We start from the raw sequence: 12,673 nt of genomic DNA on the forward strand, positions 1-12,673 counted from the left end.
CAAACATGACTGTGAGAGCCTCTGTGAGAACAGACTGGAGAGGAACAGATGGGAAGCCGGTGCGTTAGAGCAGAGATTCATCTGCCACTGTCCCATGTGCCCCCATACTCAGTAGAGGTTCCTCAGAGCCTGCAGTCTTCCCACAAAATTATTCCTTCTCCCCTTCTCTTCTGCCAATGTCCTACTCCTCTCACAGGACCCAGCCAGCTCAAACACTCCCTATCTGGAAGATTTCACTGCCTTCCGGTTGGTGATTTCCTCGGTGAGCCCCCTCCATACCCTGTTCTGGCATTCTGAGGTGACATGTCATATTTCTATGCATCCCAGGCAGATGGAGAACTCTACAAGGACAGGGTGTGAATCTCACCCATTTTGTATCTCCTATGCCTAGTATGGGTTTTGGCACATGAAAAACCATTGGGAAACTCTTCACCAGTGAATTAGAGAAAGAGTACATGAGGTGAAAGAAGAAAGAGGAGAAGGAGAGGAGAAAACTTGAACAGAGAGGGAGGGAAGGGGGCAGAAAGATAGAGAGTTGGGATGGTCAAGAGAAATGAGGGGAAGAGAATGGAGGAAAGGAGCCAAGTATCAGACCTGGCACAGTGAGTGTCACACTTTGGAATCAAGCAGATGTGGGTTCATATCCTGGTTCTGTCATGTAGTGACCATGTGCCTCTAGACAAGATCACTTCACCTCTTGGGCATCAGTTTTGTCAACTGTGGAATGATGATAATACTAGTTCCTCCTACATGGGTGTTTCAGAAGTTAAGAACAGAAGTGAGTTCTTTGAGGACAGGCATCCTATCTTCCTTGTCTTTGTTTGCCCAACATCGAACAAGGGCTTTGGCACAACTTGTGCTCAACCAATAATGACCGAGTGAGAAAATGAATGCTTGAGAAGAACTGTGTTCTGTACTGGGGAGCAGTGCTCCATTCCACAAGGGAGAGTCTAAGCACTTGCTTAGTGTACCAGTAAAGGAGGAACATGGCCCCCATAAAAATTTTCAGCTAAGGTGGTATACTTTAAAAGCATCAACATAGTCATCAGGGGATAAGTAAAACCTTTTGGTAGACTTCCTTACATTTGCTGTTTTTATTCTGAATTACGTATGATGTGGGGCCACCCTAAACTTTCAGTGTTTCGAGCCTCTAAACGTCTTAATCTTGTCGTACTCCCGCAATAGAAATGAATATGATCTAGTTCCCTACCCCAGATCAGCTGCTGGGGAGAGACCCAGACACACACATCTACCACACTCTATGTAATTAGTGTTGTTGTCGAGGGGGCTGTAGGAAGCATTGGTGTGGGAGTTCAGAGAAGCACAGTCCTCCTAGGGGAACAGAGGAATCACATAGGAAGGGGATACAGGGCAGGGGAGATAGAGAAATCAAATGGAGAAAAGAAGAGAGTAATTGCTGACTAAGAGGTAGTACAGAAAAGAGACCACACTGAGGGGAAAGGAAAATTGGAAGTAGGGAGTGAGGGAGGAGGCTGACATGACAGGCAGGGAAGGAGACCCCTCTGGAGGCGGAAAGAGGCAGGATCACTTCCGGCTGGGGAGGGGGAGCAGACAAGCTCAGATCTAAGGAGAAGCTTGGAGAGAGCGGACGCCTTTTGGACTGGAGAGGTGAGCTAAGGTGCTCTGCTTTACTGAAGAGCCTGTAGGGAGGGTGGCTTTGGGCTTGGGCTTCGATGTGTTTGACTCCACATGCCCTTAAGTTTTGCAGAATATCTGCTAGGGATTCAGGAGCTAAAGGCATCAGAGTGGTCGGATTTAAAGATGCCTGGATCTGGTTCGAACCAGAGAAAGGAGGGTGCAGAATCCCCCTTCGGCAACGGAAAGGCGAGATCTGGACTCGCCTTTGGGGCTGTTGGGGCTGCAGGAAGGAGGGATGCAGACCCGGTCGGGACTGCAGAAAGGAGAGATCAAGGAATTGTTCCGACCATAGAAAGAAAGGAACAGGATCCAGTTTGTCAGGGAGATAGGCGATGGCAGGACTCCGTGAAGCGGGAGTAAGAGGGCGGGAACGGGTTTGGGCCACTGAAAGTAGAAACTGGGACCTGGAAGAAGGAAGGGGCAGAATTCCTACTGAACAGTGAAATGATCAGGCTCAGAGGCGAGAAAAGAGGGGCTAGGTCCTGGTTGATTCCCAGTTTGAAAAGGAAAGGGACAGGACCGGGTAGGGTTCAGGAACGAGGATTACACAAAAGCGTAAAAGCATAATACTGTCGGATTTGTGGTGGGGTATCCATGTTGCAGAAAGGGCGGGATGGTCATTTGCAGACGTGGAAGTAGGGGAGCGGTGTTGGGGAAGGGGCGGTGCAAGGACATACTGCAGAGCTGAGCGAGGGAGCGGGTACATAAAGGGAAGAGGAGGTGCGGAGAAGTACTGCAGAGCGGAGGGAGGGGGCATTTCGGGAAGGGGAGGTGCAGTGCGTGGCTGTACTGCAGAGGAGAGGGACTGTGTATTGCAGAGGTTGGGGAAGGGGCGGTGCAAGGAGGTGCTGCAGAGCGGAGGGAGGGAGGGAGGGGGGCCATGTTAGGGGAAGGGTTGGAGTGAGATGAGGTGCACTTAGAAAGGGAGGGTAAGGGGTGGGGCCGAGATGTTCTGCTAATCTGAGGGCAGAGGGTTTATGTGGAATTGAAGTGGACAGACTGTCCACCAAAGCACTTGCGCGCAGAGCGCCTGAGCTTGCCCGCACTCATTCCGTTGGCGCGCGTGCGCACTATCAAATTGCGGTATGGGGGTGGTGTGTAAGGTTAAGGGGCGGGGTCGTGAAACTGACTTGCGGTTTCTTGGAGGCAAAGAGAGGAACAAGGATTTGGAAGCCAGATGGTCTGGGTTTCTAGGTATGAGAACCCAGTAGTTGAAGGGTTTGGGGCCCAAAGTTTGATGAGATCCCGCTGCTTCAAGGATTGTCAGGAGGCCTGATGAATCTTCACCTCCCTCTCATTCTCTCTTAACTCAGGCCCCATCCTATCAAGCTCAGCTGTTTCTCGACTTTCCAGAAAAATGGATAGGAGAAATGACTATGATTATAAGATGTCCCCGTTACAGGTGAGGCCTCCCTGCATTCTCACTAGGCCATCTGCCCTATCCTGAGTTCACTTACTGCTGTTGAACCCCCTACCACTCTGTAGTTTCATAATTCTCTGTCTAACCTGTTTCAGTCCTCCCCTGCATGGTGGAGGAGGACAAAATGAGGAAAACCTACCTATTTCCTGCTCCCTTCCTCTTTCTTCACCCTCTCCTTCAATCAGTCATCACTCAGAGGAAGGGGAGGCCTTGTGGAAAGGGCGGGCTGTAGGGAGGCCAGATGGCTCAGCCTATCATAATCCTAAGTGTGTAGGGCCCTCTGCTTCCCCCTGGGAGCCTGGGGCTTCACTTCCCTCCAGATGTACAGGCTGAGACCACAGAAGAAGACAGTATCTTGCTGATGCATACCCTCTTGGCGGCAACCAAGGACCCCCTGGCCATGGACCCACCAGTTGCCAACCAGCCTAAGAAAAGCAAGACCAAGAAGGCCCCTATTAAGGCTATCACTAAGACCATACCTGCTGCCCTTCCAGTCCCATCTGCCGATGTGATTGCCACCAACAAGCCTAAAATAACTTTTCAGGCTTTAAACCTGCCAATCATCCCCGGGGTCACCCAGGCTTCAGCTACCACTGAGGCAGCCAATACTCAGGCTTCTTCATTCACCTCTCAGCCTAAGAAAGCCAACAAGACAAAGAGAGTTACTGCTAAGACAGCCCAGGGCTCCCAATCTCCAACTGGCAGTGAGAGTGTCACCACAGAGATCAAGTCACCCTTGCAGGCCCTAAACTTACCTGTCATCCCACAGACTATCCAGACTCCATTTGCCAGTGAGTCAGCCAATTCCCAGGCCTTGTTAGCCTCCACCAAGCCTAAGAAAGCTTTCAAGGCTAAGAAGGCTCACAATAAGGCCATAGCTAGTGCCACTGTGATCTCACTGGGTCCATCTACCATTTACACAGCTACCACCGAAGGCCAAATTACCAATGTGACAGCCAATACCCAGGCCACAGCAGCCTCCATCCAAACTAGGAAATTTTTCAAAGCCAAGAAGGCAACTGTTAAGGGCACAAATACTGATACTGAGCTCCCAGAGGCCCCAGATGCAACTGAGACAGCTACCAGGCAGACTGAGGCCTCATCAGCAGCTATCTGGCCCAAAAAACCCAAGGGCAAGAAGGCTGCCAATAAGGGCCCAAATTCTGCCTGTGAGATCTCTGAGGCCCCACCTGCCACTCAAATGGTCACAGACCAAGCCTTAGCAGTTACCCTCCGGGTCAAGAGAGGGTCCAGGGCTCGGAAGGTTGCCACTAAGGTCCGGACAACTGAAAGCCAGACTCAAATTGACCAAGGGGTCCAGGCCAAGATGGCTACCTCTCAGACCAACATAAGTGCCCTTGAGACTCAGGTTGCTGCTGCTGTCCAGGCCCTGGCAGATGACTACCTGGCTCAGTTGAGTCTGGAGCCCACATCCAGGACCCGGGGCAAGAGGAACCGAAAGGTGAGATCTTTGACATCACCATCTTTAACTTTGTACTTCTTTTCCATTCTTATCCTCCTGGTTTGTTCATCTGTTCTACGACAGTTTACTGAGACTTTTTATTCTGAGCCAGTCCCTGTGTTCACATTGGCTGTGAGAGATGCTGAGAAGAATGTGATGTGGTTCCTGCTCATTGGCAGTTCACAGATTGGTTGGGAAAGAAGACATCCACACCCTTAGCTGCAACCTGGATATAATTCAACTTGTATTTATATAGTAACTACCACATGCCAGGTTTTGTGTTGAGTATAGTCACACAAGTTGTGTCTTTATGTTTTGGAAGTAACTTTTACCAGCTAGGGATCATAGGTCCCAGTTTTAAAGATAAGAAAACTGAGTCCCAGAGAGGTGAAGAGACTTGTTGAAGGGATACAGCTAGTAGAACCAGTGGTGGCCAAAAGAAGAAGAGAAGGAACCAGGCCTGGCTCTTGGGGCATTCCTGTCCCGGCAGGGAAATGAAACTCCTGCCTAGAAGATAGTGAAAAACAAATCTAGGATTCTGTGTGGCCAATGGTAAGGTCAGGACCCACTACAGAGAGGGTTTAGGAGACTTTCAGGAACAGGCTGGGTAGGGAGACAGAGCCAACTCTTTCACCTGGTAACTCTGGACCTTCCTTCTTTCTGACAATGCAGTCCAAGCATCTGAATGGGGATGAGAGAAGTGGTGTTAATTATAGGTGGATCCCATGGGGCCGGAGGCCTCCACTACCCCGAGATGTGGCCATTTTGCAAGAAAGGGTAAGAATCCAATGCTGCCCAGTCTCTTCTCTTATTCACCTGCCCTCTTCTTTGTCATCCTTCCAAGTTTTCTGAAAAGATATTGAGGTCTCCCCATGTATTCCTCTTCCCCTAGGCAAATAAGTTGGTGAAATACCTGTTGGTTAAGGACCAGACAAAGATACCCATCAAGCGCTCAGGTAGAGTCATACCAACCCTCCTCCCTGAACTCTCCTCTCTTCTCCATGCCATGGGGGTAACCATTCACTGTTATGGCCTTTCCATTCTCTCATATGTACGCACCCCCCACTCTCTTCACACTCTGTCATGGCTGGCATCTCCTGTTAACACAATTCAAGACTCAGACTGCACAAACCCCACAGAGCTGGCAAAAGGGCTGCATGTCAGTGGCCCCTGCTCAGCCCAGCTACTTCCACCTCTCCCTTCCTGCAGATATGCTGAAGGATGTCATCCAAGAATATGATGAATATTTCCCAGAGATCATTGAACGAGCAAGCTATGCTCTGGAGAAGGTAAAGGGACAGCCCTGAGGGATGGGTGCAACGGGGAAGTCTTGAATGGAACAAAGGTGTACATGTCTCTTTGCAGGGGACCACAGAGACTCACTAATCCAGCCCCATCACCGTGTAGCTGGGTAGACAGTGGCCTAGGGAGCAGCATAGACTATCCCAGGGTCACACAGCAAGTCAGTGGTAAAGCACAGGTTGGACCCAAGCCACCTAGTTTAGTCCTGGCTGCTGGCTGCTGATTGACACGTCCTGTAATGTATTTCAGGTGGTCACCTCTCCCTTCCATTGCCCAGTCTCTGTCTCCCTAGATTCCCACTAATCACAAATATGATTTTGATAACAATAGTACATTTGTTACCTGTTTGCTGTGTGCTGGCCATGCAACTAAGTGCTTTATGTGCCTTATTTCTCACACACATTCACAAAACCCTAGGTAAACAGGGAACTGCGGGATGCTCAACAAGCTCATTGATGCCTAGGCTGAATTTTGTCATCTCACAGACTATTCTTTCACTTGGCAGATGTTTCGAGTCAATCTGAAGGAAATTGATAAGCAAAGTAGCTTGTATATTCTCATCAGCATTCAGGAATCCTCTGCAGGCATACTGGGAACGTAAGCTGGGATAGGGCTGGGATGGGAGGGAGGCTTCTGCTTTTGTCCATCCCTGTCTTCTTCTCTCCTCACATTCCCTTGGGGAGTCAGGAAATACAGAACCTAAAAAATCCCCTGTTCCAGCTCCTGAACATAGTTGGAGCCCTACTCAGACTAGTGGTGCCTGATTATGATTGACTCAAGGGTGTAGAAGCCTGGGGCAGGGCATTCCTACTGTCAGATTTTCTGTCTCTCCAGAAGTTTCCCAGGAAAGCAGACCTGTCATTGCTTGTCTCTTCCTGTTGGCCTTGGTAGAATGGTTCTCAAGGGAGGGCTTCCTGGTATGGGTGGATCATGGTGCTTGAAGGACAGGAGCATCATTGAGGCTGTGCCTCGAGTTCTCTCAGGGCTGAGGAGTCTGGGAGAGAAAGAAGGGACTCATATTGACTGGGTGCCCAGGTCGTACCAAGTTGACAGGCATCCTTCTATCTTCTCAGCAGCCTGGGGAGAGGAGGATGTGATCTTCCCATTTTATGCATAGGAGACTAGGCTCAAGAGTCTAAGTGCCTCACTCAGGGTCACATAGAGCTTGAAGCATAGACTGGGAGGAATTCTCCCATATCTGAAGAATCTGGGGGAGGCTAGCCCAGTGAGCTGGCCAGTGTGATTTTTTGCAAATGGCTGCTGGACGTAAACCTTCTCTCTGTCCCATTATTCTCCTAGGACCAAGGACACACCCAAACTAGGTCTTCTCATGGTGATTCTGAGTGTCATTTTTATGAATGGCAACAAGGCCAATGAGGGTGAGTGGCTGGGCTGGCAGCTGAATTGGGGGTTGTGGTTGGAATTCCACATGCTCATTTTTTGTCCCTGTTCTTTTGCCTCCCCTTGCAGCTGTCATCTGGGAGGTGCTGCGCAAGCTGGGGCTGCGCCCCGGGTATGATTGGGCTCTCTCAGCGCTTGCTGTCCGTGTTGTCCTTTGGCAAGAGAGGATGGTCCCAGGATTGTGTCAGCCTGGTGGTCTGGTGGAATGGGTGGGGGTGCTGGATGGGGCAGAGGGTCCTGGGTTTTGACCTGGGTGGATGGGGAAAGGGTCCTGACTCTCTGCTCCCTCTTTCTGTTCTAAGCTGATGTATAAGATAGACTTTCAGGGCATCCCTGAGAAAGAACCATCTGGCCTCAACTGCCTGCTTCTAGTGACCATGTGTTCACTGCTTTCCTGACTTCATGGAGATGGTCTCATGTGCTAGAGTGGTCTCTTCCATGTTGGGAAAGGCCTCTGCCCTCAGCTGGGGAGTTCTGATCTTGGTTCATGGGTTTTTTTTCCCATTGTCAGGGTGAGGCACTCGCTCTTTGGGGAAGTAAGGAAGCTCATCACAGACGAGTTTGTGAAGCAGAAGTAAGTGGTGTTTGGGGGCTTTGTAAGGCCCTGCAGTGTTCTGAGTGTGCCAGTCTCGTCCAGAAAGTGCTTGATCAGCGCCCACTCCCTTTTTTTTAACACCAGCTTTAGAGGTATGGGCATTCTGTTCCCTAGAACTGAGTCCTGTCCACAATTTCCATGGGTGGACCATTCCAGTGCTGGGCCAGACCAAACACAAGGTCCTTGCTATGGGGTGTGCTCAGAGCAGAATGCCCAGAGAATGGCTCCTCTGTTTACAACACACCCAACAGAAACTTGGGTTTACTCCTCACAGGTGGCAGGATACTTTGGCCTTCCTGTGACACTATGCCCTATACATGCCTACCCTGCAACACCAAGTGACTGCTTTGCACAGGGCCAATGGGAAATGGCTCAGTATTGGAGGCCAAGATCATGAACTGTGTTTGGGAGTAAGTCTGGGGAAGGAGAGCCTTGGAAATCCTTCTCTAGAAGCTGAGTTTAGTATTTGTTTGGAGGAGGTTGCCACCTGGTGCTAAGTCGTTAAGACAACAGGTTTCCTTGATTAGAAGCAAGCTTTATTTCCTTTCTCCAAGGTACCTGGAGTACAAGAGGGTCCCCAATAGCAGACCACCTGAATATGAGTTCTTCTGGGGCTTGCGTTCCTACCATGAGACTAGCAAGATGAAAGTCCTCAAGTTTGCCTGCAAGGTAATAGGAGAGCTCCCCTGTCTTGACATATTAAGGGTACAGGATGCCCTTGGCTGGGGCAGGCCATGTGCAGGGATGGGCAGGTACAGGGAAGACTGAAGTTCATATATAAACATATGTAACTTCATTCATGTCCTAGAATGCTTCTTGACATAAAATTTACATTATTTCATTCATTATTCATACTTCATATTGGTCTCCTTGACTGCTATAACAAAATACCATATACTTGGTGGCTTAAACAACAGAAATTTATTTTATCATGGTCCTAGAGACTGGAAGTTCTAGATCAAGGTCAAGCAGGGTCAGTTCTGGAGAAGCCTCTCTTCTGGCTTGCAGACGAACACCTTCTTGCTGTGTTCATGGTGGAGAGAGAGCCTCTTCTTATAAGGACACTAATCTTATTGGATCATGGCCCCACCATTATGACCTCATTTAACTTTACTTCCATAAAGGCCCTACCTCCAAATGTAGTCACATTGGAGGCTGGTGCTTTAACCTATGAATTTTGGGGGGACACAAACATTCAATTCATAACATACTTACTCTCTTATCTTTTCCCATATTACAGATGAAAACAGGCTCAGTGAGGTTAAGGTTAACTTGTCCAAGGTCACACAGCACCTAAGTTATCAGAGCTAAAATTGGATCTCAGGACTGACCCATTAGAGTGCCCCCAACAACTTAGAATTTTTTAAAATGCTACCATTAGTTTTATACAAAGCCCATGGTAGGTACTTAATACATAATTACAAATGTTATTTTCCTTATAATGATTGTCATTCTTATTTCAGGTGCAGAAGAAAGACCCCAAGGACTGGGCCGCTCAGTACCGGGAGGCAGTGGAGATGGAAGTCCAAGCTGCAGCTGTGGCTGTGGCTGAGGCTGAGGCCAGGGCTGAGGCAAGAGCCCAAATGGGGATTGGAGAGGAAGCTGTGGCTGGGCCCTGGAATTGGGATGACATGGATATCGACTGCCTAACAAGGGAAGAGTTAGGCGATGATGCTCAGGCCTGGAGCAGATTTTCATTTGAAATTGAGGCCAGAGCCCAAGAAAGTGCAAATGCCGGCACCAACATTGACTTCAGCAGAGGAGCTAGCACCAGGGCTAGCTTCAGCGATGGTGCTAGTATTAGCTTCAGTGGTACATCCAGCCCCAGTGGTGGCTTTGGTGGCAGAGCTGGCCTTAGCTTTGGTGGCACATGCAGCACCAGTGCCAGCTTCAGCAGTGCAGCCAGCATTTGCTTTGGCGGCACAGCCAGTGCTTGCTCCAGCTTCAGTGGCGGAGCCAGCATTAGCCTCAGTGGTGCAGTCAGCACCAGCTCTAGTTTCAGCAGTGAAACCAGTATTAACTTTAGTGGCACATCTTGTACCAGTGTCAACTTCGGTGGTGGGATCAGCTCTAGTTTCATTAGCCCACTCAACACCAGTACCAGTTTCAGTGGTGGAGCCAGCTCTGGTTTTGGAGGCACACCCAGCACCACTGCTGGCTTCAGTGATGCACTCATTATGAGCACCGGCTTTGGCAGTACACTCGGCACCAGTGCAGTCTTTAGTGGTGCACTGAGCACCAGCACTGGCTTTGGTGGCACACTCAGCACTAGTGTCTACTTTGGTGGCTCTCCTAGTACTGGTGCCAGTTTTGGTGGCACACTCAGTACCAGTATCTGTTTTGGTGGCTCTCCTAGCACCAGCACTGGTTTTGATGGTGTATTCAGTAGTAGTGTCTCCTTCGGTGGCTCTTCTAGCACCAGCACTGACTTTGGTGGCACACTAAGCACCAGTGTCTGCTTTGGTGGCTCTCCTAGCACCAGTGCCAGCTTTGGTGGTGCACTCAGCACCAGTGTTGGCTTTGGTGGTGCACTCAACACCAGTGCTGGTTTTGGTGGTGCACTCAACACCAGTGCTGGTTTTAGCAGTGCTGTCAGCATTAGCACCGGCTTTAGTAGTGCACCCAGCACCAACTCTGGCTTTGGCAGTGTGTTCAGCACCAGTGCTGACTTCGGTGGGGCACTTAACACCACTACTGACTTTGGCAGTGCTCCCAGCACCACCATTGGCTTTGATGGAGTCCCCAGCGCCAGCTTCTGCTTTGGCAGTGTGTCTAACACCAACCTGTGCTTTGGGGGCCCTCCCAGCACCAGTACCTGCTTTAGTGGTCCTACTGGTGTCAGTTTTGGTGATGGACCCAGCCCCAGTGCCGGTTTCAGCTTTGGCGATGGGTTAAGCACCAGTGCTGGATTTGGTGGTGGACTGAACACCAGCTCTGGCTTCAGTGGTGGACTGAGCACCAGTGCTGGCTTTGGTGGTGGACTGATCTCCAGTGATGGCTTTGGTGGTGGACTGGGCACCAATGCTGGTTTTGGCAGCACACTTGGCACCAGTGCTGACTTTAGTGGTGGCCTCAGCATCAGTGATGGCTTTGGCGGTGGGCCTAATACCAGCTTCGACGGAGGACTGAGTACCATCATTGGCTTTGGCAGTGGTTCCAACACCAGCACTGGCTTTACCGGCGAACCCAGCACCAACACCGGCTTCATTGGTGGACCCAGTTCTATTATTGGCTTTGGCAGTGGACTGAGCACCAGTGCTGGCTTCAACAGTGGACCAAGCAGTAGTGCTGGCTTTGGCGGTGGACCGAGCAATGGTGCTGGCTTTGGTGGTGGAGCCACCAGCCTTGGTGCCTATAGCTTCTCCTATGGCTAGTAAGGTTTCAGGTAATTACAACATTTCCATAGCCAAGACCCATGGGGATGGGTATAAGAACTGGGAGATGCTATAAGAAACCCCAAGGCGGGAGGGCAAGGTGGGGAGATGAGCACAATGAAGGAAGTGTGAGAAAACAGTATATTTAGTGCTAAAATATGTTTCTGTTTGGTATTTTGTTTTCAGGTTTATTTCCCATGTTTACAGATCCCACCAATGAATTGCAGCAGCCCTTCCCATGGAGCCAAGGTACATCCTTGGAATCTTTGTCCACACAACAGTCTAAGCAGATACTACCAATCAGCTGAGGGTAACACATTATGAAAAATCTATTTGCCAATCCTGCTTTATTGTTTGCTTTTTGTGTCTTGTCATATTTTGGTATCAGAGTTACATTAAATTTGCAAAATGAATTAGAGTTTGTTCTGTCTTTTAATATGCTTAGGTTCTTGTGAGTGATATTTCAGGTTCATCGAAGAGCTAGAGATCAGCATAGCTCTATGGGGAAGGTGGGCTCCAAATTTAGGCTAAAAAACAAGTATGACTTCAGTGGGATAGAAGCCTGGGGAAAGCATGGCAGGCAAGGGGATAATAGCTTAAGCAAACACATAGAGGAGGAAAGCCTGGAACAGATGGCAAAGGGAGAAGGTTCAGGATAGTAAGTGTAGATTTATTATGAGATGTCTATATAAGAATGGAGAGATAGAAAGGGAAGTAACTAAAGGTGGACATGGGAACAAAGGAGCATTTTCTTGGAATAGGGGAGAGAGACCTGAACATGTTGCATAGACTGTGGGGGCAAAAGCTGATAGAGAAGGGCAGGATATAGGTATGGAATAGTAAGGAATTGACTAAATTAGCCCATCCTTAAGAAAGTGGGATGGACTAGAATACCAGAGAATAGAGGGTGACCCTGACTTTGAACAGGATCTAAGGGTGGCTGTGGAAGCAGATAAATGCAGATTTGTTTCAAGCAGCTGTCAGCAACATTGTAGTAGATTCCAGTAAAAGAGGTGATGCGGATTATACAAAATTTGGGTCTTGCTGGTGGTTGCAATTGAAGGACAAAGGAATAAAGGCAGGAGGTATATGAGTCTGTCTCTTCACCACTGGATTGCCAGTACCTGCCCATTGTAGCTGCATGGAGAGTAGCTGAAGAGATGAAATGTAGGATCCAAGCTGGGCAGGGATGGAAGAACAATGAGAAGAAGAGGGCTGGGAGATGATAGAGGAGTCAGGGGACTCCACACTCGATGCAGTAGAAGAACCAATATTGTTTATTTAAGAAATACTACATACATGCCTGCTGTGTGAGAGGCATGCTGCTAGGGATCCTGTGGTTGACACAGAAAGTTGGAAGGACTAAGGGTCAGTGGTCAGGTAGTGGGATGCTTGTCTTTAAGAAGTCAGACTAGAGCGAAGTCTGGATTATGCCAACCAAGGTCCATGGAGTGGATGAA

General features: G+C 49.3%; 1 protein-coding gene and 1 non-coding gene across 7 annotated transcripts; both read left to right on the plus strand.

Annotated features, from left to right (window-relative positions):
- The first annotated feature begins 1,569 nt into the window (after positions 1 to 1,569).
- On the plus strand, positions 1,570 to 11,629 carry TRO (trophinin). 6 transcript variants are annotated; one of them, XR_012067419.1, is made up of 14 exons: positions 1,570 to 1,629; positions 2,973 to 3,061; positions 3,354 to 4,541; positions 5,214 to 5,318; positions 5,434 to 5,497; positions 5,751 to 5,830; positions 6,349 to 6,440; positions 7,143 to 7,222; positions 7,314 to 7,356; positions 7,756 to 7,818; positions 8,394 to 8,508; positions 9,303 to 9,410; positions 10,991 to 11,224; positions 11,400 to 11,518. XR_012067419.1 is itself a non-coding variant. In XM_072955681.1 (13 exons), the coding sequence occupies exons 2-13, from the start codon at positions 3,017 to 3,019 to the stop codon at positions 11,535 to 11,537; spliced, it is 2,121 nt and encodes a 706-aa protein (XP_072811782.1). In that variant the 5' UTR covers positions 1,570 to 1,629; positions 2,973 to 3,016; the 3' UTR covers positions 11,538 to 11,629. The 6 variants fall into 6 exon arrangements, 5 of the variants coding, with proteins under 5 accessions (XP_072811782.1, XP_072811779.1, XP_072811783.1 ...); XM_072955681.1 differs by lacking the exon at positions 10,991 to 11,224 and having other exon boundaries at positions 11,400 to 11,629; XM_072955678.1 differs by having other exon boundaries at positions 9,303 to 11,224.
- Positions 8,030 to 8,158, plus strand: LOC116277181 (small nucleolar RNA SNORA11). Its single transcript, XR_004186664.1, has one exon. It is a non-coding gene; the product is annotated as a small nucleolar RNA SNORA11 (small nucleolar RNA).
- Positions 11,630 to 12,673: the final 1,044 nt, after the last annotated feature.

The sequence above is a fragment of the Vicugna pacos genome, chromosome X (assembly GCF_048564905.1).
Source record: "Vicugna pacos chromosome X, VicPac4, whole genome shotgun sequence".
In the NCBI taxonomy this organism is placed as follows: Eukaryota; Metazoa; Chordata; class Mammalia; order Artiodactyla; family Camelidae; genus Vicugna; species Vicugna pacos.

Excerpts from the sequence above, each read along its gene's own strand:
- TRO (XM_072955678.1), top strand. The coding sequence starts at position 3,017 with ATGGATAGGAGAAATGACTATGATTATAAGATGTCCCCGTTACAG. Across the intron at positions 4,542-5,213 it reads GGGGCAAGAGGAACCGAAAG|TCCAAGCATCTGAATGGGGA; the intron begins GTGAGATCTTTG and ends CTGACAATGCAG. Across the intron at positions 7,819-8,393 it reads GACGAGTTTGTGAAGCAGAA|GTACCTGGAGTACAAGAGGG; the intron begins GTAAGTGGTGTT and ends CCTTTCTCCAAG.